This window comes from Eumetopias jubatus, unplaced genomic scaffold, assembly GCF_037043125.1.
Source record: "Eumetopias jubatus isolate StellerSeaLion01/CBP00866 unplaced genomic scaffold, mEumJub1_p1.0 scaffold_15, whole genome shotgun sequence".
NCBI classification, from domain to species: domain Eukaryota; kingdom Metazoa; phylum Chordata; class Mammalia; order Carnivora; family Otariidae; genus Eumetopias; species Eumetopias jubatus.
This window is the reverse complement of record NW_028274821.1, coordinates 42,687,534-42,714,982: the sequence shown is the minus strand read 5'-3', so window position 1 is coordinate 42,714,982 and position 27,449 is coordinate 42,687,534. Positions and strand designations below refer to the sequence as shown.

Sequence of the window (27,449 nt, the reverse complement as noted above, 5' to 3'; positions counted from 1 at the left end):
TTGGGGGCGGGCGGACACAGTTCAGCTCATAACACTTCCTAAGTATCCTTGTTTCCCTGAATAAGTGTTGGCTTTGCTAGGTAATAGGTACCAGAACTTATGTCCCAAGCCCATCAGGAGTCACAGAGGCAGTAATGGGTCAGATCTGGCTCTGCACCTTCAATGGTATAGAGCTCAGCATCTCTGCTGCGTAGTGTTCTTATCTGTAATACAGGATGAATAATACCTCCTTTGCAGTATTATCGTGAGAATTAAAGATAAAGTACATGAAGCCCTTCAAATAAATAGTAGTATGTTAAAAGTAAGAAACTGAACAATGGATAAGCAATAAGAGTGGGTCAGTCAGTTAAACGAAGGACTTTTCATTCATTTGCTCTCATGTTTTTCCAAAGTGTTACCATCATCTATCTACTGTGGTAGCCTTGTGGGTATAAAAGTTTACTGTGTCACCAGTTTGTTTTACCTGTCCAGCTTCCACATGCATATTACATTAGTAGTGTAATAGGGGGGAGAAATATTTCTTCTTTCTAGAACAAAATAAATTATTCCTAGCCAATGGTTGTTTCTGAGACTTTCTGAGGGATGTGATTTTTCACCAAACTTGAATAAGGTATTTCTGTTACATCAGCCTATGCTTTTCCTACCGTGTCATTAGAAATCCTGTGTTTTGGGGGATATTAATTGTGGAGATTCACAAATCTTAACTTTCTCTAACTGCTGTTATTACCTTGACCTCTCTTCTCTCCCTCAATGGTTTATCAGTCTACAACTCCAAATATGTACATACAGATGCACAAACCCCACTCTTCCCCCATTCATTAGGACAAATATGACGGGGATTGGCTTCTAGCTTTTGAGTTGGCAGTGGGGTGAGAGCACCCACTCTTTTTGCCCTTGGCATTTCAACTAGTTGCTTCATTCTCTCCTCCTGTACAGAAAACCCTGAAATCATATCTCTAGTTATTTCTGCTCAGAGGTGAAACACAGCAGTCTTCCTGGCTGCCTTACACGGTACGGTGTCCTGTGTGTGGGACAAGGAGGAAATGACTTGGGTTTTTTAGTGTGTCTCTGAATGCTGAGAACACATCTCATAGAATTATTTCATCGGTTCACTAAACATACTCCACCTGTTATTATATTGTAAAAAAAATAATGTTTGTGAGGTACCTGGGTGGCTCAAGTCAGTTAAGTGTCCAACTCTTGATTTCAGCTCAGGTCATGATCTCGGGGGCGTGAGATCCAGCCCTGCATGGGGCTCAGCCCTGGGTGTGGAGCCTGCTTAGGATTCTCTCTCTTCCTCTCTTTCTTCCCCTTTCCACTCATGTATGCACGTGTGAACTCCCTCACTCTATCTCAAATAATAATAATAATAATAATAATAATAAAATTTGCTGCTAAAAAAATAACCAAATGTCAGAATCAAGTGTTCTCTATAAAAAGAAAATGTTTAGAAATTTGGTGGCCTCTTTTGAATAAATATGTTCCTGTATCTCTTTTGATAGCGGCATCTTCAGTTTCTTTGTAAGATGTTGGATTTCATGGGTCATTGTAGCTCTCTCACACACGCGCGCGCACGCGCGCGCACACACACACACACACACACACACACACTCACACACTCTTCCATAGCCTTACAGATTGCTTCTCCAGCCTGATTAAATTGTTGACATTAGCTGCTTTACAACAATCTTGAGAAAGATGTTTTAAAAAATTAAAGAGAGTGAGTGATTAATTCATCATACTATAACACCTAGGTTTTGAAATTACACACTGGGCCATGTGCTTTTCACAAATTACTTCCATGAAATCTTTAGCATCATTGAGTCAAGAGGGGGAGAAAACCTAAAACAGTTCCTTGACTACCAATAGGTATTTCCCACTGAATTAATAAAGGATTTCCTGTTCTTTCTCCTCATTAATGGATTTTAGCTCTTTCACTTTGATTAATAGAAAGCAGGGCTTTATTGAATTTAACTTTATTTCAAAGTAAGCTTTTTTTGGTATACGATTTCCATACCTACAGTGTGTAATAACCCAGACTTTCTAATTTTGTAAATTTCTGTTCAGAGTTCTTGGATAAAGGACTCTAGCGTCCTGCCAGCTAATTCATTTAATAACTGTATTTCTTTCCCTCTTCTGTTTGCATTATCTTTTCTTTGTTTTTCCTTCATTCGATAGAGTGAGTCTTGGAAAAAATTAAAATTCCTACAAGTTTTAATTTTTCTTGGTTCAAAAGTGCTGAAATAAGATACCAGGATAAGAGCAGCAATGGGCTTCTTTACTGGTGACAAATGTTTATGTTGGTAGAAATTCAGTTTGTTGCATTTTGACCCTTTCCCACCATACTATAGTAGTGATTCAACCATTCACAGAATTAAAGCTTCAGCCAAAGATTTTACATAGTCTTAGAAAATAGCAAGGGGGCGCCTGGGTGGCTCAGTCAGTTAAGCCTCTGCCTTCAGCTCTGGTCATGATCTCAGGGTGCTAGGATCCAGTCCCACATCGGGCTCCTGGCTCAGCAGGGAGTCTGCTTCTCCCTCTCCTTCTGTGCTTCCCCACTGCTCATGTGCTCTCTCTCTTTCTCTCTGCTCTTTCTCAGATAAATAAATAAAACCTTAAAAAAAGAGAGAGAGAGAATAGCAAGTATTACTAGTATATACCCAGTAATGGGTTAGGTGTATAGGGAGGGCCCGGGTCGGGTGCAGGTGGTGGAGGGAGAGTGCTTGCTTCTAATGAGGAGTGTTACTAATAGGACTTTGTTGCCTTTGTAAGAAACTGGAGCATGGTATAAAGGTTGAGAACTATGGTATTAATCACTTTTGTTATTTATTATTTGCAGATTGGTTGTCATGACCTTAGTCTAGATGAAGACTTTATTTCTAAACCATTAAGATAAATAAAGTAGTAAAAAATTTTTTTTAAAGTACCCTCTATTCTAAATGATTTTAGGAAATATTTAGTGATAATCCAAGACAACTGGAAGTTTTTTCTTTCATGATGGGGTATATTTGATTTGTGTATTTGAGAACAGAGGTGGGCAGATTTTAGAAACGTGATGTATGTAGAATTTTTTTTCCTTTACTAGTAGGTCAGTGATTTTTACTTTCAGCAAATCCTATTTGTTGAAACTACCTTTAAGAAAAAAATCTGTTTCTTAGTATATCTAGTAAGCATTTGGCAAGGAGATGAGGCTTGATGAATAAAAAATATATTACATAGCTTCTTCATGAACCCCACAACAGCTTTCTCAGTAAAATTATTTTCTTTATAGAATACTTTGATTTAAATCAAAAGGATCCACCATTCCAACAAGCTGCATGAATGCTAGCATTTTCATTTACTTCCACGCAACCTGAATTAACACTAGTGTTATTTCCTTTGGCTCGGGTCTGCCTGTGAGCATGCTTGTTGCACCAGAATTTTCGAGACCTTTCCTTTATTATTTTCTATAAATGTGATTTCTCTTTACTACCTCAGTTCATTCAAGGAGAAGATGGTCCTGTGTTATTACTTTAATTATTTGGTCATCAAGCCAGCTGCTTTCCTGCTGGAATCCAAACTATTCCGATTTTTTTTTTTTTAATATAAAATGAGCAGGCTTGGCCTGCATCATCTGGATCATCAATGAATAGATATTTATTAGACATACATCATATGTGAAGTACTGTGCCAGGTATCCTTCAGTTCCTTAGTTCTGTGCCACAGGAAATGGTGGGCAGTATAAAGTTAATTTAGTGTCATATACCAACCAGTTTTATGGTTTAATGTACTATAAGACTTAATATTCATATAATCCATTAATTTCAAACCTTTCTTTTTTGTAATTCACTGGAAGTAATTTTTCTTTTTTTCTCAGCATCATTGAATCTCAGCTTTTTTACTTGATACATCTTATCAGAACAGGGCTATTTATAGAGACCCTCACCCAAGTAGAAATATAAGACATCCCATTAAATTTGGATTTCAGGTAAACAGTAAATACTCTTTTTAGGACAGCCGTGTATCTGCAAATTTAGCTGAGTGAGCCCGTATTTTTGTTTGCTAAACTGGCAAGCATATACCCAGAAGAAAATTCTAGTGAGGCTTTATCTGCATAATTAAGTCTTAAATCAGGGCCATTGATTCTGAACATTTTATAATCAAAAACCTTTGATTATGTCAGAGATCAAGAGATCTCCGCATTCTGTTTAGAAATTCCTCAAATTTGTTGGCAGTATGGTGTACTTTATAAGGATTCAAACAGAGTGGATCAAAAGCAGTAATTTTTCATTTTATCCCATGAAAAGTCACATGCCTTTATTATTTGTCCCAGTCTGTGCTCTTCTTATGAGCTGTCTAAACATCTGTGAAAGTAGTTTATTCCCAACTGGTAACTCCGTAATATTCTCTGACTCAAGTCTAAAAGCCCGAATAACCACTGTAGTAGTAACCTTTCCTTCTCCTTCCTCCTCTCTCCGCTTCACACCCCAAGTAGAAGTCCTTTATTGTAAATAATGCATGACATTTCTGTGACATCATGCTCACTCCAAGTAACTCAGCAACAGTTTGTGTATGATAATCTGTAAATTTTTCAAGAGTAAGAGAGGAGGGTGATTAAAACTGAGTGTCGGGGCGCCTGGGTGGCCCAGTCGGTTAAGCGTCTGCCTTCAGCTCGGGTCGTGATCTCAGGGTCTTGGGATCGAGTCCTGCTTCGGGCTCCCTGCTCAGCGGGGAGTCTGCTTCTCCCTCTCCCTCTGCCCCTTCTCCTGCTCATGCGCTCTCTCTCTATCTCAAATAAATAAATACAATCTTAAAAAAAAAAAAAAAAACGAGTGTCTTCTCACAAAGGAAAGGTAATCCTCCCAAATATTAACCTATAAGAAAGCTCTCACCTCCTTTTTACTGACCTGGAGATTGTCCCAATAAGAGTGAGTTTTGCTTTGGGAGAGACTTATTGCAGGAGGGTATTTAGGATCCGATAAAAACTGTAAGAAAGGTACTAGCTTGATTCCTTAGCACAGGGAAGTAAATATAAGCTTTGCAAGTGAGAACTTGAATCTTTGGGAAGATGTGTAGGTAGTCATGCTGCCAGGGCTTTGCATGTGGGTAGGAACACCATAGTCCTCTTCCCCTGGTACACTGGTTTGGAAAAGGTAGGAACTAACGTAGTGTCTGCTTAAAAGAATCTATCTAGAAATAGACTTAGTTCCACATTGTGATGCTGAAACCTGGCTTGCCTAGCCATGAGATTCATTTTTAGTTAGGGAAACCACCTTTATAGGTGCCTCCTAGCTCTGGTGAGGCAGTTGAGTCCTGGTCTCTCCATGACAAAGTCCTTGAACATCTCTCCAGTTATTTTTATTTTAAAGAAGAAAAACAAGGCCATTTTCCTGCCTGGCATGGGAGCCTTCTTTACTCGACCTGAGGGCACTGTGCCCTCTTCTGTTTCTTTCCTTTACTCCCTGATCACAGCTGATAAGCTTTAAAGGGAGGACATCCTCACAAATGCAAAGGTTCAGTGCCTGATTAATGGCATTAGCTATATTCTTACAGTGTCCCTGAGCTGCTTATTTTGATTTGTTTCTTAGCCTGCCCACCTTTTGGGATGGTGCTTTGAACTCCCTAAATTTTTTCTTTTTTAATCACAGCACAAACAATGCCTCCCCTTCAGAGTCCTGGGCTCTCTGCCCATTAGCTCCCCACATTTTTTTTCTAGCTTCTTCTTACTTAGATGGAACATAAGATGAGTCTGGTAAATTCTGGCTTCTAAAGTATACAGTGCCAGTCTACTGCTAAGGAGTTTCTAGGGAGGATCTTGAGATTGAAACATACAGAGCTGGAGCCCCAGGGTATAAGGAAGCTTCACATACACAAATGGGAGGCATGATAGAAAAGTAGGTAAGAGTGCAGTTCTGTTTAAGTTCATGTGCTGGCTCTACCACCATCAGGAGAACCTTGGCCAAGTTACGTAATCTCTGTTTTCTCATCTATGAAATGTGGATAATAATGGCACTGAGTTTGTAGGGTTCTTCCTAGGATTAAATAAGATAATCTACTTAATAGTGTTAGTTGTTGTTATTTCTAAACTCTTACAGAAGTAAAACTTCACCCTTGAGGGTGTGACAGACATGTTTTAGCATAGTTTAGTGGTTAAAAGTTGGATTTACCAGGCAGTGGTCAAATCCCATCTCGATTCCTAGTTAATAAGCCTCAGTTCTTTTATCTGTAAATGCAGATAATAACAGGAGTATACCTAAATATCACAGCAAGATTTTGAGGAGGATTAAAGAGAAGAGTGGACTTAATACTGATGATAATATCCAGAGCCTCACTTAAGGTACAGGGGGTCCGGGCTTCTTTCCCCAGTAAATCTAGTCCAGTTCCATACCTTCCATTTCCCCTAAAGTGTCATTTGAGCCCTTATTTGAACAGAAGTCAAACACTTTTTCCCTGAAGTCACATTTTGAGAAGTGTAGACCAGTTAAAATGGATTGTAGGAATATTTATCTGTTGAAAGTCCAAAAACCAGAAGTAGATGAATTTCAGTCAGATTTCAGACTACTTTTGCCCATTTTCACACCTATATTCTTGCATGTGAAGTGCTTTGATGGGCTAACCACTTTATCATTTTATTGTACTTTATTACATCATAAATTTTTATATCTTGCTAACGATCCTACAGGAAGCTTAATTGTTTATAGGAACATCTTAATTAACTGGAGTTCACCAGGTTAAGCAGAACACAAATTGAAGGAGTTATAAATGAAACACTCAACTCCTCTCATTTTACTCAGGATGCACTATTCAGATAGACCAGGAGATACTGCTGGGTCATAAGGACCCAATATGTCTCAGCATTATCAGGTTGATACTCTTCAACCATCTTCCTTTTCCTGCTGTGTCATAGTGATGACTTCTTCTGAGCAGGGGCCCTGCCCTCCCCCTACTCTTTGTTGAAGAGTGAAAGCATGGGATGAGGTAACTATGGTAATTCAGAGAAATTCTGACTCGTATTTGGGGAGGCATAAAATGTTTATGCATCCCATTCCTTACCAGGTTTTGCCTTCTGGGAGGGTAGGTGGTTGTAATTTTTCAAAAGCTTCTTGAATTCATCTGTTATTAGTGAGCATATAGCCAAAGTGCTGTATAGACAGTATTTTAAGGTGTTAGTGCCACAACTGGGTAGAACCATGAGCAGTATCTGTGAAGGGGCCCTGTAGTAAGGTCTCTCTCTCTCTCCCTGGAGCTGTTCCTTGATGCACAAGGAAATTTCCCATTTTGGCCTCTTAGGCCTCCTAGCCTGCTCTGCTCGTATGGTCAGGCAGGTGATGCTACAGATAGAAGCTCAAACCCATCAAAATGAAAGGACATTGTTGTTGGGCCTTAAATTCAGTTGGCCAAGGAATTCAAAGGCAACTCCAGACCTAGCTCTCCAATCAGGAAACCGCTCTTACGGATTTGAGCACTTGAAATGTGGCTAGTCCAAATTGAGATCTGTTGTAAATATATACACTGGAATTTGGAAATGTAATCTTAAAAAAATGTAAAATATCACATTAAGAATTATTGCTATAGGGGCGCCTGGGTGGCTCAGTTGGTTAAGCGACTGCCTTCGGCTCAGGTCATGATCCTGGAGTCCCGGGATCGAGTCCCGCATCGGGCTCCCTGCTCGGCGGGGAGTCTGCTTCTCCCTCTGACCCTCTTCTCTCTCGTGCTATCTCTCATTCTCTCTCTCTCTCAAATAAATAAATAAAATCTTTAAAAAAAAAAGAATTATTGCTATATTTGCATATTGGTAATATTTTTGATGTATTGAGTTAAATAAAAAATACATATATTTTTAAGATTTTAGTGATTTATTTGACAGAGAGAGAGATAGCGAAAGCAGGAACACAAGCAGGGGGAGTGGGAGAGGGAGAAGCAGGCTTCCCACGGAGCAGGGAGCCCGATGCGGGGCTCGATCCCAGAACCCTGGGATCATGACCTGAGCTGAAGGGAGACACCTAACAACTGAGCCACCCAGGCGCCCCAATAAAATATATTCTTAAAAAATAGTTTCATTGTTTGTTTTTTGCCTTTTAAAAGAGACTACAAAAATTAAAGTAAATACAATTAAACTCATGTTGAATTATATTTCTTATTAGACATAGCTGTTCTAGGCCCTCTGTATGAGATAGTGTAATTGGCGGACTGAAGCTTAGGTTAAAGTGGCTTATTGGTAGAGTAGTTAGAATTGGTGTGAGAATCCTAAAAGCCAAAACCCAGTCTCTTGTCCTCCCTTCACTCATCACTGTCAGCTCTTTCCCAGTCCTTCGAGCTTTCACACTTGCTGCACTATTGATCATGTCCAGTCTTTCCTCTGCCCTTGTCCTCAGGGAAAAGGGATCCCCTTGCCCCCAGGAGCAATTAAGTGTTCCCTTCTGAACGCGCTCAGCGCACTTCACTGAGACCAGAGGGTCGTTTCTGTGGAGTACTGATCCCTCCACTAGCTCAGGAGCTCAGGAAGGACACTTCTTCATCTCTTCGCGCTGATACCCACTGCAGCATCTCCTACATGGGAGCATGGGAACAAAGATTTGCGGAAACTCCTAAGTGTATCTGATAGAGTCCCTGATTCCTAATTGCCATTTCTTTTTCAGCAGCTTCTTCCATGCTAAGTGGTAAGCACAGCTGCAGGCACTTGCCTTTAGTCCCACTTCTGCATTTCTCTTGTCCAGCCTCTCTGTTCTTGCCTTTGCTGTTTTCTTCTGTCTTCAGACAACAAAACCCGGGAAAGGTAGGTAGGTTTTAGCAGCCTGACTAGCCAGGAAGTAAATTTTAGGGAAGTTCAATTTGTTTGATCATTAACAGATGTTGGCATTTTAGTCTTATTTAGAAGGTACAGTTTTGAGTGAGCTATCTTGCACTTTTATTTAGTAGTTCTTCAATATTCCTTTGCCTGCAAACATCTGATGGATAAAAGTTCCCCCCTCCCCTCTTGGGCCGTTCATGTTTTCCACTATCAGTAAAAATTAAAAAACAAATCAACTTCTGCCGTAAAAGAAAACACCTGTTTGGCTTGGAGAAATTGGCCAGGGAGGTCTTTTCTCTGACAGGCCAGAAGCGACCATCACAGGGCCCCTTATAAAAAAAATTAAAAAAAAAAAAGTCATTTTTTTCCTTTATTTCATGTGAGCATTGGCAGAAACTCTGACAAGCAGTTCTTCATATTTTATTATGTTCTTGTCTGCAGAATCTCTGTCAGGCAAAAACCTTGTCAGCGGAAAACCTGTCGTAGGATCAGAGGAGACAAAAACAGGTGTCACACAGGCAGTCAAAACTGAAGGAAAAAAAGATTAGGCTAAAGAGAGAGAGGCAGACAATTACATTAATGCCATTGCTTTTATCTTATAGATGTGTGTTATTATCTCGGGGTGCTGAGTGCGCAATTGCCTCAAAGAAAAGTAGACAGGAGACAAGGGGAAACTTGATAGTTATTAACTGAAGAGGCAGTGTGTCAAAGCTGGATGGGGTTCAAAGTTTTGCAAAGGAAAAAAATTGCAGGCAGCAAGCGAGGGCTATGTGGTTCTGCTTTTGGCTACATAAACCTAGTAGCAATCTAACATTTTCTACTTGGAAACAGATCATAGAGAGAAAAATTAATGAAAGATTTCATTTAGAGGTTTTTAGAGTAACATTTATCCCATATACATGTGACTGAATCATAATCTTTTCTCTCTTATAAAATCTTGCCACAATGTGAGGCATGGTGAGGCATGAAGACAGGCATTTGTCAGTTCAGCTGTGTTGTTTGGATATGTTTAAAACACCTATTATCAACACACTTTTAATTAAAAAAAGCTATTAAGAAGCCCTTTTACTAAGTGTGAACATCTGTACGTGCAAGCTGTAAATTAGGAGATCACATATGTGTGCCTCAGTCAGAGACTAAATGAAGTTGGCAAGTGTTTTCTAGTACTGTTTTAAATACAGTAAAAAAACTAAAGGAAAAGTTGCTCCATTTTAAAATTTGGATTTATTTTTATGATTGTGCCCGCAGGTACTAATTAATAGAATTTTTCTTCTCATTAGAAATTAGGGTCATTATTTTTATCAAGTTGGTAACCAGAATTCAAAGAGCTAACCAATATCTCCCTTCTGTTTCTTTGTTCACATCTTTTCAGGAGCCTTGACTTCTTTTCTGGAAGTTTGCACTTATTGAATATTGGTGATGCTATAAAATAGTTTCATTTTGCCATTGGCCCAAACTCTGGAAGATATTTAGCCTTGTTGATAATGCATACATGTCAACTAGCCAACTAGTAACTTTAGGATGGGATGGCAACTTTGTTTCCCCATCTGCTCAATCAAACGTTGATCATGTTAGTGGGAAAACCGACAAGGATCGCTCTAGTCCTTGACATTTTCTGTTCATGCACTTAACAATTGGTTAGTTAAGACTTTTCCTAAGACTGCCTTAACTCTTTTTTTTTAATGAGCAAATCTTTATATAGGGTCTTTTATCCCTCCAGTCACAGATGCAAAGCAGTTTGATACTTGATATATGCATTAAGCAAATCCAGCAATCCAGAAGAAAACACACATCAGTGTCAAAAGTGTGTGTGATAGCCCAGAGTTTTAAGGGATTATGGTGAGAGAAGGGGAAAAAAAAAAAAAGATTGATTATAGATTTAGAATGAGATTTCAGGCTAACTTACTGGGAGAGGGAAGGAAAAATACTTGTGACACAAAGTGACATTTATTTAAAAAAAAAAAAGGGAAGACTGAATATAATCATTCCTTTCTTTTAGGTATTTCCTACCAGATGCTGGCTTTTTGTATTACTGCTCTCTCTCCATTTTGAAATATTTCTTCACTACATGTGATAGAGTTTAAAGCATATGTTCTATCAAAAATAAATATGCTTTGCATTTACAGTGTTTCCTTAGTGAAATTCTTAGCGGAATGCTACTTCAACAAAATGACATCTCTTAAAGCTAATAAATTAGGAGTAGGGTAATTATTTGCTTACAGAAAGGTTCATTTTTTAAAGAAGGACTTACATGGTCTGTTCAAGTAGCATATTTCAATAGTTACTTTTAAAACAAGGTGTGTTTTGTAGTCCATGTACATTTAATTCATTGATCTGTAAATTAAATAAAGCAAGGTTTGTGTGGTCAACTTTCAGCCAGCCTTGGCAACTGGAGATTGGATAGGGCAACAGCAGTAGGAACAATAACCCCCCAAACCTGGTTGCAGCAAGTAGATTCAAGTACCAGATCTCTTCCTAGATTTACTGTCAAGTTTGCAGATTAAATTTTCTCTTTTCCCCTTAACCACCTTCTGATGGAGTTGCTGTAAATGAGGAAAGACATGCCCCCCCCAAAAGTGGGCCATGTAAGGAAGAAGGAGGAGAAGAAATAAAACCAAGGACTTGTTTAATCTCTTAGCCAAGAGACTGAGCTTCTGAATAACCAAGCGTTGACAGTCTACTTTTATGTGTGCCTCAGTCAGACTTTAATGATTTCCAAAGTCTGTTGAGAAGACTTTATTATGCATAAGGCCACAGGGGGGAAATGCCAATCAGTTTGAAATATTACTATATAGTCTCAAGTGGAGCTCAAATTCTGCCATGGACTAATTGTGGGTGTTTGTGTGTGCATATCCACATACTCTCAAAGCTGAATGTCAACTAAGGATGATTAAAATCCATAGGACAGTGAGGCCTCATTGGAACTACTTTGTCCCCCTTTCCTCACTACAGATTAGAATCACATCCATAATGGACCATAAGAGTATTCATATACTTATCCCTTATGTATTAAGGGACAAGAAAAAAAAAATCAAGAACCGTTCACATGAGGTATATAAGATATAGTAATGTAATCAGGGTTTATGGAGGCTCAGTAGGTTTTTGTTTTGTTATACTTAAAAACACTGACACACTATTTGTTCAAGAAAAAAAATAAACCCTTCACACATAAGGGCTGACAGTTTTTATCACCAGGTTGGGGATCCACTCTTGGAGCTATATATCATTCCTTTTCTTCTTTTCTTAAAAAAAAAAAAAAGATTCTTGAAGCACGCCTTCTTTCTCCTTGGTATTAAGTATCCTAATTAATTCAACCTTGACAGTTACATTTAGAAAGTTGTGACTTAAATGGAACATGAGTTATTTTGTATTTAATTTTCCCCCAATTATATAGTTCTTTTCCCCAAAAGTAGTGAATAAAATGTGCAGATCTAAATATTACTTCAAGTCATAAGGAATCCTTCTTTAATAACAGTCATTGTCTGCCTTCATGATCGATTCTCTGATTCACTAAAAAGTTTTTAATATGTCATCATTGCCATTTATTAATGTTTTCCCCAAGTGCTATGGCTTTTATTAGGATCTGGCTTACAATCTATGGGTAGGCTAAGCCTTTGCCTTGCGCCCTGATACTCTCTTGCCTGGTAAGAGAACTGAGTCTTATAATGGGAAAGGATTGATGTTCTAATGATTCCAAAGGGCCCCTTTATGATGAAATTCTGAATACGCAAAATCCCATTAAACCTGTAGAAGTTCATGCACTAGCTACATTGAAATGACATATCATTATATCGGGTATAGTGTGCATATCATAAAGTGTGGTGTAATTGGAAATTATTGGTCATATTAGCAAGAATGAAGAGCCGCCGACCCTCATAAAGTCAGAGTATTTGGGTATTTGGAGTAGGAAAGGGAACAATAATCTGTTTCTAAGTAATCAAAACTTAAAAATCTGACCCCAGAAATTGCTCTTATGAAATCCTGCCCCTAACAACCTTATTTCTGAACCCTTAATCATGGAAAGAATTCCATAAAACAATCCCTTAAAGACACGTGTTAAATGTTAACCTATTAGAAATTAAAATCATGTTCTAGGACCCAGAGCTCCTAAAAGCTGACCACTTGATGCTGTTATAATTTAGAATCCTAAGGGGAATTGAGGCAAAGAGACATGGAGTTCTCGAAACAATTAGCTTTCCAATTTAAGGCTCACTTGGCTTTCACCCAAAATGAAAGAATAGGTTTCTTTAGTTTTTTTTCTTATTGTAAAATTGCTTCAAATTAGTATTTAAAAATTTTTAAATATCCAGGACAGGACTGGAAATTAGTGAATTAAAAGATTTCCTTTTAGGCCGTTTTCATACAAATTTTTAATTGTTTTCTTCTGCAAAGTAGGTGGTTTTGAAAAGTTACCCCCCTTCTCTCACTTCTTATTGAATGGCTTTAAGCTCACTGCCGTGCCTGAGCAGTTATTAGATGGGAGTCCACTGGACGTCAGGGCCTGAAATGTTCGAGCATACTCCTGTGAAAAACCACCTAAGTCACTTGAATCTGGCTTTTAAAGAAAGTTATGTTTAAAAAAGTTGTGGAAAACTAAGAACTATAAACTATCACTGAGAGCCAATTTTCTAGGATCAGTGAAAAGCACTTTTATACTCCTACATTAAGAAAAAAAACTATCTGAATATGTTCTTATTTCTGTGACCTTCACAGAAAATATTAGAAGTGAAGTCTGTAGAATTACAGGTTTACATTTATTTTAATTTATTTGAAGGTTTGGGGAGTAATTCCTGTTATTAAAAATTGAAATAAAAAATAGTTACTCACATTTCATTTGATAGATGCAAGTTCTTTTATAACAACTCCTCACCCACCCCCAGCACTATTTTATACATTTGAAAACAGAATTTTATAAAGAACGTTACTTTGTTCTTTAAGTTAGCAATACTGTTCAAAGTGTATATTATTTCACATTACTTCACTACTGCATATTTTGCATTACATTTTATACTTATTTTACATTTACATTACACATTTACAGTAATGAACCACAAAAATTCTGGCTGTTGTCCTTAATGGTGATTCTGTTTTTAACAGAAATGGGTTTTCTTCATCCAGACTTATATGTCATTTTGGGGTCTTATCCTATTAAAGTGTTTATTAAAATTATATCCAGACCTCAATTTCTCCTTTGTCTCATAGCTTGAAAATTACCAGTTTAAGCTTCTGTTTCTGGCATTTTAAGGAAATCCAGGTAAATTACATTCCCTCAGTTACCTAATTCACAGTTTAAGAAGCTCTTGTGTGAACTTTCTTTTCTTTTTCTAACTAGTATCCATATTGTGCAGTTAAACCCTTTTCTTTTTCCAGATAAAATTCCACATACTAAAAAGATTAATTTATATGTTGGCTTCATTTTTTTCCTCTAGACCTTTTATAAAAGAAAAATAACCTTTTCTTTGTAGATGCTGTTCTTACAGTCTTATTGTGTGACTGTTCTCTGACCCTGTTCAAAGTCTGTACCATCCATACCTTTTTTATAGCTGTGAAACCATAGCTCTAGCACACTGATCGCAAATCTAGTGATCTGTGCTATGATTTTCATAATGTCTGTTCATTGTGTTCTAGTCTGTACCCCCTGTCCTCAAGCTGGTTTTCTTTAGCAATACTAGATTTCATATTGTTGTTACCTAGAAATCTATTGGATGCCTCCAAATAACGCATGGAATGGTAGGAAAGGGAATAGATGATGCAAAGCTGAGGTGATTCCTGCCCAACTAGCAGCCCCACCTCACTCCCTAAACTGCCACAATTACCTACCCCACTGTTCTCTAGGGGAGTATAAAGAGGAGTATAAAGATCAGAGAGGGACATGGGTAAAATGGAGAGTTTGGTGGCACAGGAGAATCATACACAGGCTTTCAGGGCAAATACACTGATGGCCTTTTCTTATTCTGTGTTCACTTAACTGTGTTTATCCATTCAACGATATGAGGACTGAACACTCTTGAGTCGATTATGTGTCAGATAGGGTTGCTGCTTAACATCAAGCTCTCATGATAAAATAGGCACATAAGTGACCCAGTAAATGGGCAACATGTGGTTGGGATGTACGTGATTGGCACACATCATTACTGAGACAGTTTGCTCTTAGATAAGGGGACCTCTCCAGACTTCATGGAAAAAGAAAATAGAACTTGAAGCTAGACGAAAGATGTAGTCAAAAGGTAAATAAGAGGAAAGGCACTTAAGGAACAGCATTGAAAATTAAACATTTTTGAAATGTAGCTCAGCAGATGGAACCCTCCTTATCTCTACAGCATCATCTTGTACTGTTCTGCTGCTCTGTCTCGTGTCCTAGCAGAACTGGCTTTGCCTAGAAAAGCAAAATAATTTTTTACCCATTTAAATTATGTTCTCATGTCGCATACCCAACTTGTAATTCTGTGCATTAATGTGTATTTCTTTAAAAGTCTGTTTTCCTCACTAGTCTATTAACTTCAAGAGGGCTTGAATCGATCTGTTTTGTTCTTCACGAAATCTCCAAAACGTAGCATAGGGCCTAGAAATATTCTTTTAGTGACCAAATATGGCAGCGCTAGGAATGTTTGAAAACGTAGTATGTAGCTCACTTTGGTCACAGAGGCCTGTGTCAGTTACTATGATGGATAGTAAATTGATCTGGCCAAGGTCTCCTGACCCAGGTTAAGGACTTTGTGTAAAGGGGGAGGGAGGGTTTTGCTGGGGTCACCATTGGAAACTTTTGGTGAGAGAAGAGACATATTCTAAGCAGTATTTTGAGAAGACTGACTTGTGGGTTGTATTTAGGTTGTATTGGGCCAGAGAGAGCAGAGATAGACCAGACTCCCAGGGTCACTTGCAGTATGGAATTGTGAGAGTCTTAAAAGCCTGTACTAAAGTGGTAGAAGTTAGGCCAGAGAGGAGGGGTTGATCCAGGAGAAACTGCAGTGGAAAAATGTATGGGTACTCAGTAGCCTGAGATAATTTTCAGTGTTTTCGCTGTATATAATGTTCAGTGAGAAGAACAGCAACCAACAAGATAAAAATTTGTATCCATAGTGTAGACCTCCTCAACTATATAAAATTATGGACTGAAAGAAGTAGATGCAACTCTGTCAACATATGGACATTAGCAATCTTTGGGTGGTGGGATTATAGATGATTGTTTTGTTGTTATTGTTGTTTTCTTGAATTTACGGCGTTTTTTCAATGAGCACCTGTGACATAGCCAATCAGAAGACAACAACAGTAACAAAAAGGTTTGTTTCAGCCTAGGTTCTTTAGTTCTACCTTTCTCAGCACTAAGGGTCAAGTATATGTTTGGAGTTGAGAGCATGGCGCTTGGGTTGGTTAGGAATCAGCTGTGTAGTGTAAGAGTGGTTGGACTCCTACAGGCAGCTCATCACAGGTGCACAGCTGGAGAGGCAGCAGCTCTGAAATCCTGATGGTTCCCCTGCATCTCAGTTGATTTCTCCTCCAAATCCCCCAAACTAGAAAATCTTAGTCCTTTTGTAACCCTGCCTCATCTTTACTCTAAGCATCTATTAGCTTCCCCACACCTTTTAGCTTGGTCTTGATTCTGTGTTTTTCTTTCCTCGCTCCTTGAATTAAGGAAGTGGCCGTCAAGCTATTGGCTTGCCTGCTACTAAAGAGAATTTTGAAAGTGAAAAGCCATCCTAACATTTTCATGTACTAAGTAACTTGGCCAAGGTCATGAAGCAAGTAAGTGACTGAGCTGAGATTTGAACCCTTGGAGTCTGGCCCTAGAAAAACTGTCCCTTATCTGGAGGACAACAATCTTTTTAACATTGGGAACTTTAAATCATTGTTTTAAGTCATTATTTTATCTCTTTTAATTCTTGTTTCCAGTTCACTGCCTCCAAATAACATTACTATAAATGCAGTCAGTCATGTTCACTGGAAAGTCTTGTATCATTCAACTTACACATGTCTGCAATGAAAATTAAGAAAATAATATATTATAAATAGGAGATTTTATTGTTTACCTTGATCAAGATGATAAGATCCATAGCAATAGAAATATTACAAATTTGTGTAATTTATTAAACACAAAGTGGATTTTTGTTAGAAATACACCTGTCAGTAAAATGGATGAGGCTATACTTTTTTTCTTCCCAGACTAGTTCATGTATCAGTAAATGAATAGTATTTATTGTAAGAAATAGAAAAGTTACCCTGTCATTTCTCATTTTTGCAGATGTAACTGCTGAGATACCTGTTCACATGAATGGGTGGGACAAGGAACTTTATCCCATCGTCATTCAGTTCTTAGAAATCATTTCAAATTGTATGCCAAAAACTACACAATGATCAGTTAGTTTTGTTAAAAGGAAAAAAATGAAAATCACCCACCTTATTACCGAGATGTTGTTATAGTCATTCCCCTTCTCAGTTTCTGGAAAAAGGCATTAACAAGGTGTATTAAATGTCTACTTATAAACTTAGCTGTAAGTCTTTCATTTAGAGGCATATTGTTTATTCTAGTATACACAGAAAAGATTGAGAAAATAAAAATACTGTATTAGTTATTCAAATAGTTTCTGCAATATGCTTTTTATTTTTTTTGAAAAGAGATATTTTATCATTGCAGATTCAGCTATCTTGAATGATGAAAATTTCCACCAGTGGTTATGGTCAAATCATGCTTCCAAATCTGATTTAATTTTCTTTGGAAGAAATTGAACTCACATTTCAATTCAAATAAATGTATTAATATGCACTTTGAGAAAAATTATTAGAAAATCAGTATGTTATAGACTGCATTTCATAGGGTAGATTACTAAAACAGTCTAGAATAAAATGTGGGGTTAATAATATTACTCAGTTTACAATAGAAATGCTATTTCTTATTACTTAATTAGTAATGATGTAGTATAATGTAAACCTAAGTTTCTTATGAAGAGTATGTTAGAAGTCACGGGAAAAAAAGTCATGGTCTTACTTTGATAATGTGGTTCCATGCGTGTATCACAATATGGTGTTGGACTTCAGGAACAAACTAGGTAAGAGTTGTATATTATAAAAACATTTATTAATTTTGTTAGATCTCATGGTTAAACTGATTTTATGTATTTAATGAAAGCAGTTATGTAGTGCTAAAAATTAAGTGCTTTGGCATTTAGATCATAATTTATGTTCATTTTACCTTTATTAATAGGATGTGGAAAATATTCAAAATTTTATAAGAAATAAGATGAGGGGCACCTGGGTGGCTCAGTCAGTTAAGTGTTTGACTCTTGATTTTGGCTCAGGTCATGATTCAGGGTTGTGAGATCAAGCCCCACATCAGGCTCCACACTGAGTATGGAACCTGCTTGAGATTCTTTCTCCCTCTCCCTCTGCCCCTCCCCCCTCCCTTCCTCTCAAAAAAAAAGATGAAAATGATGATTAATCATAACTGAAATAAATATTTTGATATTATTTGATTAAGTAGGTTGTAACTACCTTATTAAATGGTCAACATAGTTTCTGAAAGAAATCATGTAAAATTTCTATTCACATTTTATCTAATGTGTCTTACAAAGTTTATAGATCCAGGAAAATATTCAAACTGAATTTAAAAAAGTAGACATGTCATAGGCTCAGGGGTTTTTCTTCCCAGGTAATGATCCCAACTTCTCGGGATGAGTGTCAGGATTAACTGAAAAGAATGGCTTGCCTTTGAATATGTTGGGAGGCAAAAGCCATTTCCAGTATTGGACACTTGTACTTTGCTCTCACAGGATACTTTCTAAAAAGTGATTCATTGTTAAAATAGGTAGGAATGCTAGAGGTGAATGCATTGCCTGAATTCTGAATATTCCAACATAGACCGAAATATCAGGTTCTAGCTACTCCTTACCCATATAGGTATAGTCAGGGAAAAAAACACCACCCCTTCCCAGGTTCTTGGTGTTTTTATTAATAAATAAAGGGGTCTTTCACAAAGCCTCATTTAGTTTGGCACCCAGGAGAGTTTTCCACCCTGGGCCACTGCACTGTATAAGTCAAGTCAGAGTACACCATTATTTTGTGAAGAAGGAAGGGTACAATTTTTAAAGGAGAAATGGGGGTTGTGGCTCTGTGGCTGAGGTTTATTCAGTGGCTTTTACTGCTGAACATGTGCCATGTCCCTCAAGCTGACCACCATTGTTTTAATTCAACTTGTGGACCCTTATCAAAGTTTTATATCTGAAATTATAAGTCATTTTTATCATATAAAATGCTTTATGTTTTCTGTATCCTGTTAACAGGAAATAAAATTATATCATAAGCCTTCCACAGCTTTTGGCCTTTAATATTAAAGGCTCCTTACACTTTATCCATCTAACTCCTTTGTACTTATCTCTAATGGTTTGGCCTCAATTGTTACACACTCTGTGGATATTTTGTTGTCTTACATGTATCCTTTTAGTTCAGTGGTTGTCAAAGGGTGGTCCCTGGCCAGTAGCATCAGCATTTTGTGGAGACTTACTGCAAATGCAAATCCTTGGTCCCCACCACAGACCCAATCAGAAACTTTGGGGACAGTGGCCCAGCAATCTGTGTTCTAATAAGCCCTTCAGGTGATTCTAATGTACATAATATTTGAGAATGCCTGCCTTTGTTCCGTCTACCTAGACTGCTCTCCTCCTTTCTCACTTACTGAATTCCTAGTTATCTTATAAGATGATGTGTTCCTGGCAGAGTTACCCTCTCTTCTGTGTCATACAGTACTTTATCAAATCTCTTTTATAGCATTTATACTGATTGCGTCTGTCTCCTTTTGAAGGTGGAGGCCACAACATAAATTACTTTAGCATCTGCATGCAGCATCTACCTTGGTGATAAGTTATTAAGTGCTGGTGAATAAATGAATGTATGCATGAATGAAGGAGAAGAGCATTATAGGAGGAGTGGTGATCAATAAGGTCAGCTGCTGTGAAGAAATCATGAGAATAATGAAGGAAAAAAGCTATTGGATTTCATAGTAAGGCAGGTGTTGGTGACCTTTGAAATGCTTGCTTCAGCAGAGTGATGGGCAAGAAGCCCAGATTGCTGGGAGTTGGGGACTTCCAACATGATGAAGACTTGCAAGTTTCCAGACTTATTGACTGTTTATCTGAACATGTGGTGGAAACAATTTTCTTGGGAGAAATAACTAGGTGACCTTAGGCCAGTTACTTCATTGAGCCTGTGATCTCTAAATAGGCAATAAGAGTAATACTGTGTGTTTTTTATTTTTTTGGAGGATTAAAGGAGATCATTTTAACCCCCTAGAATGATGCCTGACTTTTAGTACTTAAATGGTCATTTTCTTTATCCACCCCCCAACACACAATTATTTTTATTTAATAACGTTGATGGTATCCATTACCCTTTGTAAATTTGTATAAGATTTGCAATTGTTAAGGATACCCTGTTTCTAGTCATTGGAGAAATTGTGAATAGCATTTGGCCTGGAACTAATATACCTTTAGTTGAACCACTGATAGGTGCTTTGAAATTACATGGTATCCAGCTGGAAAAGTACCCCCAAAAGTGGTTGTCTTAGTCAAGGCTCCTTTAGATACAAATTATGGAATCCTACTTCAGGCAGACATAAAAAGGTAGAGTGAGGAGAGATTTCTTTGGCTCATGTCACTGAAAATTCCGGCCTCAACATTGCCATATCCATATCTTCTGGATCAAACAGTTATTATCAGTACTTGGTCTTTCTCAGACCATTTTGTAGCCTGTCTTCCATGTGATTCTCATTCTCAAGCATATATATTAGCTGCAAATTTCTAAGAAAGAGAGGACTTCCCAGTAGTTCTAACTAAAATCCTAGATTTAGTCTCACTGTTCAGACTTAGGTCACTTGCCCATTCTTGAACAAGTTGCTGTGCCAGGGTCCTGGGGATATCCTGGTTTCTAGGCTTGGCTCAAGGAACATAACATCCTGGTCTGTGAAATAGTTGATACTGAGGGGAAGAGTGACTCCCCAAAGGGAAATCAAGAGTCTGGTACCAGAATGAAGGGGAGTAGATGTAAAGCAGGCAAAACAGCTGACATCATCTTATTGTATAGAAAAGTGCTTTTTTTTACACTGTGCTTCCAGCAATTCTAGGGGTCCCAGCTTAAACAAGTTGAATATAAAGAAGAGAATAACAAATTATTCGAAGTTCTCTAATCCACACGAACTCCAGCTTCACCAAGAATAGCTTTACTTTTATATGTTTTTATACCCAGTTTTTCTAAAGATTTCATTTGAAAATGGACATTGGTATAGGACAATTTAAGATGGTTAGACCCATAAACTATACAGGTAGGTGACCCTCTTTTCTCACTCCATTCTGCTGAACAAGTTCTTGCCCTGCCTTTTATTCATCCCCATTGGCCCATCTCATACATCTCATATTCCTAACCCTACTAAGACTCAGACTTGAGTCCTCTAAGGTCAGACATAGGAAGGTCATGACATGAGGCAGACTCAGTTTACTGTTATTTAGGGTGCTTAAAAAATTTCACTTACCCTTTGCTCACCTAGGAGACATCCCCAAAAGTTGTCGACAACTTGGTGACTTAGTATGATCCAGCAATTGTAAAGCAGAAAAATTTGATACATTCAAGAAATTCAACAGATCATATTCTTCAATGATATGTATATGCTGAAATTTGTAGTTGACACCTGCAAGCTGGGCAGTTTAATTTTTCAATCCTTTGGCTCATCTCCTAGATAATCGCTGCTTAAATCACACTCTCAAGTTTTTTTTCCCTTATCTACTATTGACTTTCTTTAAGTACCTGGCCCACCCTTTCATCCTCCATATCAGAGTATAAATGTGGCCAGGTGCCTTTTTATGTAAATAAGGTTTTATTGGAACACTGACACACCCATTAGTTTAAGTCTTACCTGCTCTCCCTCTATAACAGCAGAGGTGAGTACTTACGAAACAGGACGTTTGACCCACAAACCTAAAATATTTACTGTCTGACATTTTACAGAAAAAGTTGTTGATCCCTGCTGTATTTTTATGTGGCTTATAACAGTATTTCTCCTTTTTGACATATGGCATATTTATGAAGAAGAATCAGGTGATGTCCTTATAATATTCTCATTCTCTGTTGTTCTCAAAAGCATGTCTAGGGAAATGTTTTTGCTTTACCTTTCCACTTGTGCTCTTTCAGTTCTCTGAACAACTTCTCTTTGTTTCTGGAGCCTCAACAGTTTAGTCCTCTTATGCCAGCCCTTTTTTGAAGAGCAGGAGGGAGAGGGGTGACAGCTTCCCACTCAGCCCTCGAACACATAGGTACACACACCTGTGTGTACTTAATGCATGGCTGTAGGTACCAAACATGGGGACAGAAATCAAGATTTGGTGTCATCTTATTTCCCCTCTACTGAACCCTCTTGCTTTCCTATTTGCGGTGGTCATTGCAGTGTATTTGGTGAAGAGGTGTTTGATGCAGGCCAGGAGGGCTGATGAAGGGAAACGGGGGAGAGGAGATTTCCCCTGACCTGGTCACTGGATTCTGTAAGCAGAGGCAGCTTACTCATCAGAAGGCTGAGTAGTAAAGCTCTACTTGAAGAAGAACAGGGATAGTAATACCTCATTCCTACATTTTTGCAGTCTAAATGCCCTGTGGAGTGAGAGAAGACTTCAATCCCTAGGCTTGTGAATCCCTTATCTTTCCCAAACGTTAAATTAATTTTTAAAGCTATTTATTCAAAGTTGACTTAACCACTAGAATAGGAAAGATCAGACAAATCAGCTGCAAGAAATGAAGTATGAGGAAACCCGAACTCTTTGACAAAGTATTCCTGGGAGTAAATGTGTTGAATGAAGCCAGCGGGTAAATGATAAGGGCCTTTACACTGTGGATGTAAGAAAGCAATTTATCAAGAGTACATGAACTCTCTGGTGACCACAAGTCAGGAGGAAATGAGAGTGGAGGAGGAACCCTGAAAAAATAAATTTGAAATACTAAAAAAAAGTGTGTGTGTGCATGTACTTTTAAATACCTGCATTAATATGCAGAAATACAGGCATATTCAAATAGGAGTTGCTCAGAGTGCACATGTACAGTAGCCTATACTGTGAAGGGATGAGGTGCTGGGAAGAGTGGTTGAGAAAGCACGGGCAGTGGTTTAGAACTTGCAAAAAACTCGGGCGCTCTCAGGTGTAGTTACAGTTTGAGCCTGGTTGTTGTCTGATACCCATTTGCCTGACTTATGAGATTAGATGACCATCTTTCAGGCTCACATGTTTATCTTTTTTAATCTCTGGAAGGTCATCTGTGTATAATTCTGACAGTTGATCTAAGGCTTTTGTGCTCTCTTAACGAGTTCAAAGCACCTCTCACTCATTATCCCATTAATCTTTGCAGCATCTCTTTGAGCCTTGTAGATGAGACAATGTTATCTTAATTGTTCACTGTAGAGAAACTGAGGAAAACTGTAATTACATTATCTGCAGTAGCGTTCCCAGGAGCTCAGATAAGGTTGGGGACTAGAATGTATGACCTTATCTTGGCTTGTAGATCTAGACGTAACTTCTTAGACATGAGGAGAAAAGGGCCTAAAGTATTTACTGTGAGGATGGTCATCCTCAGTTTTTCTGGACTGAGGTAACACCGCTGAAATACACAGAAATTCTTCAACTTTGATGTTTGTCATTTTGTCCCGTTTTCATCTGATACTAAACCCTTGTCAGAGCTGTTTATAAAAAGGGACCAAGTTACAACGTGAATTCCTTTGTCTTGAATAGGCCAGTGAACATTAAACTGTCTAACAGGTGAATAGCAAGAGGGAGAGTTGGAAGAACTACTTCTTGGGATAATCCCTGCTCGCTAATTTAACTTGAGTTACTTTAGTAGCCCTTATTCCCTCCAATTGGGCCTTTTAACCCTGTAATCTAAAGAGCTGCTCCTCTTCCTCTTTAAACCATTCAAGTAGGATAAGGGGTGAATCTTATTCAGAAAACTGATATTGGCTAAATCTGCTCTTATGGCAGGAGTCGGGAATTGTTTTTCTGTCTTTGGTGGGTGGGGAGGACATCATGGCAACTTGGGCTACGCCATAGTTCAATTGGCAAATTAATTAGTCAGGTTTTTAGAGCCAGCCACGGTCATTTAGAAACATCCTCAGTGGCTCTTTTTCTGAAAGTCGAGTATGTTTTGTATTTGCTGTTGTCTGCAATTTATAAGCATACCAAATTAAAAAGAAAAGGCAAAGCAAGGAGGAGGTGGGAAGAGAACTGTTTACATTGCAAACTCCTGCTTAAACATCTGTGGTCATGATCCATCTGTAGAAACAGAGCCCTGATAACTTCCAGTGACTTGTTTCTACTTTCTTTGTCTCTGCCCTTTCCCTCGATCTCTGGATTCCCACCCACCTCCGGAACTTTGGTGGGGACACCACAGCCTTGGATAAACTCAGCACGCAGCATCTATACCACCCCACCCAGGTGGAGATCGTGCAGTCCAACGTGGTGTTCGACATCAGCAGCCTGATGCTCTACGGGACGCAGGCGGTGCCGGTGCGGCTAAAGATCCTGCTAGACCGTCTCTTCAGTGTCCTGAAGCAAGAGGAGGTGCTGCACATCTTGCACGGCCTGGGCTGGACTCTGCGGGATTACGTCCGGGGGTACATCCTTCAGGTAGGGGGAGGATGGCGAAGCTGGTGTCTGGCCAGCTCTAGGATGGGTTGAGGGAGAACCCTTGCGAACCTGGTCTCTTTCCTGCCCCTCACAGGCCTGGGCATGCACACCCTCTTCTGATTAAAATGCTCCTTTTGGCAGGCTTGTTAGAGAACTGGAGAGAAGGAACTCTGTCCCAGCAGGCTGGCACTGGGCCTCGGTGGTGGATGGTAGAAAGGAAAAAGTGACCTGTTGCCTAGGGTTGCTTTGTTTGCATCTTTTTTAAATTCAGCTCTCTGTCCCTACAACGTGGGCTTCCTGCTTCTCCAACAAGTCTGATTTAGCCCCACTAAAAGGAAGGGCTGTTTGAGGTGGGTGACATGTTTGTGAAAATCTGAGATTACATTTCATCTGGGTTTAGTAGGGCTTTTGCTTGCACGGAGTTTGTAGGTTTAGTGGTTTTTTGTTTTGTTTTGTTTTGTTTGGTTGTCCGTGTACCTTATTTATTGCTTCTTCATCCGAATCAAAAGAACTGTAACCCCTGTAAACTCTCTGCTTTTATAACCAGTAAACCCTCACATTCCAGAACCCAGAGACATGGTTATAGATTTGGCTTTCGCAGCACCTGTCCATCCAGCTTGAGCCTCTTGTTTGTATCAGTGGCACTTGCAATCTGGTAAGGGTCTTAAGACTTTTCCTGGAGGCCTGTAGCCTCCGCTTCCCACCCCCACCCCAACCTCCCTGCATTTTTTCGTCATTTTTTGCAGTATGTCATGAGTCGCTTTGCATTGTGTACTTTGCCTCTGAAGTGTTTTTATGGCCATCTGTCTTCCTACGACCCTTGAAGGGTAAATGTTGAAAACAGCATGTTGGGAGACCCCAGGATCCAAAAAGACTACACTGGACGATGAAGAAGTACTCCCTCCTGCCAAAGGAGATCACAGTTGGAGAAGGTAGAATCTGAAGTGATTTTTAAATTTCTTATGGGGATAATACCAGGAGAATTGACCCCTTCAGGAAAAACAAAAAACGGTTTTTGGCTCTGCCAGCCTTGTTTATCCCCCAGTCACCCTGTGTTGTGTGCAAGGCCTTGGCTGCCAGTGTGGTATGTGAAGAGTGGAGGGCCTCACATCTCCCCCTTGCCTTAACCTGGCATGAACACACACACATTCCTGTCATTCTCCTATGTGGTACCTCCAGGTGTTAGCCAGGGCAGGAGAGCAGAGAGGTATGATGACAAGAAGTAGAGAGAGACAGAGGGTAGAATAGCCCGTCTGCTCCTGAGACTGCTTTGGTTAGCATTGAATCATTGCTTAGTTTAGTGAGATGTCAACTTGCAAAGGCACAAAAAATTTGGCCCTCAGAAGACAAGATGATGATGATAATAGGAATAATTATATATTACGTTTTTAGTTTATAGAAGACTTTCACAAGCATTATCTCATTTGCCTCAGGATGGGGGCATTTCAGTGGGGTGAGTGGAAAGTTAAGTCCTGGGTGGTCAGGAGACCTGAGGGGGCATGAGGTCCAGAAGGAAGAGGCCAGGAAAAATAAAGCATGGAACCAGTTTCACAATACCTGCTCATACTGGCCTGGAGTAGATATGGTGCCACATCTTTCTACATTCGTTTCCACAACATAATTATTAATATCCATTTGGGATAGCTCTTACTCTACAGAAAGGAACGACGCTCTTGCACATTTTTGAACAGAATTGTTAGCATAGCTAAGCACTCTTTACTTTATTCAAAACCTACGGTAATATGCCCTTATCTAGTACCACCTTTACTGCCGCCACTCTGATGCTTAGTTCTGTCATAAGTGCTGTATTTCAGTTCTATGTGTATATTTTTGCCTGAGCTATCTGGAGCAGATATATGGTATCTTCCTGGCCAAACAGATACGTGCATGACTGATTAGTTGCCCTCCTAACAACCCAGTTCACTGTAGCACTTGGATGGCGGTAAATCGGGAACCTGCTTGTTGTAATGTGATATGGTCCTGATATTTTGCCTTGACCAATACCTGTTCTTTGTTTTACTTGAAATTATTATTTAAGTGCTAACTTTTCTCTGTTTCAGCCTATCTCTAAGGCGTGCATAGAAAATGTACTTTGAAATGTATTTCTTTTTGTTTTGACAATACAGAATTGCAAGAGAAATTAAGTATGAGAGGAAAATTCAGCAAAACCATGAGCTGAGATTTATAAAGTCTCTTATTTTAGGGTAAAATATTGCATATGAAGAATTCTGTCATTTATTGTGATACTTAAGTTATAATTAATTTTTATTAACTTAATATACATTTTGCCAAAGTCTTAAACTTAATATAATCTGTTTCTCCATTCAGGGCCTAGAATTGACATTTTGAGAAAATCATAGATGCTTTTTACATTAGAAGAATACTAGGTTTAGTTTTTGTCTTGTTTTATTGGTAGGATTGATATAATATAGATTTTATTTAAATGATGCTTTTTGTTACTTAGCATTTATCATCTATTCCTTGTGAAAATAGTTCTTGTGCGTAGTGAAAAAACAAGAGGTTGAAGGACAAAAAACTATGTAGTGAGAAAATGTTCATTTTGTTTAAAAAAAAACACTCAAAACAAGAGCTAGGCTATAGAAATAAACCCTTTTCCTCTAAAGCAATGTGAGTTGGTTATTGGCCAATATTTTAAAAATTATATGTAGTAATGATAAGGTATACATAAATGACTTTGAATATAATTATATGTACCATTTTCATGCAAGGAGGCTGTAAAATGTGTGTCCAAAGGTTGTGGAACCCTATAATGCACTGTTAGCATACAAGTCATTTTATCCGGCTAGAACTCAATTGTCTTGTAGCCCTCAAGGCATCAATTTTAGCATTATTGCTCTCAACAACAGTATATTGAATATTATGTCAGTTAAAGGAGAATAATTATCAAGGCAAGTTAGGGTGGCTGTTAGTCTTACCACATATTGACTTGGTTAGCAGTTGGCTATAGATTGTGTTACTGGGCAAATGAAGATGTACGGTAAGTTGAACTGGTGAAGCCAGGATATTAATTTAACTCT

At 38.6% G+C, this 27,449-nt stretch overlaps 1 protein-coding gene across 2 annotated transcripts in view; it reads left to right on the top strand.

Moving 5' to 3' along the window:
* BNC2 (basonuclin zinc finger protein 2) overlaps window positions 1-27,449 on the top strand; it is a 285,410-nt gene that overhangs the window by 138,030 nt on the left and 119,931 nt on the right. For both annotated transcript variants that reach the window (XM_088018876.1, XM_028107323.2), the window contains one exon: window positions 24,176-24,411. In XM_088018876.1, coding sequence (XP_087875002.1) covers window positions 24,176-24,411 — 236 coding nt within the window. The remainder of the gene's footprint in view (window positions 1-24,175; window positions 24,412-27,449) is intronic.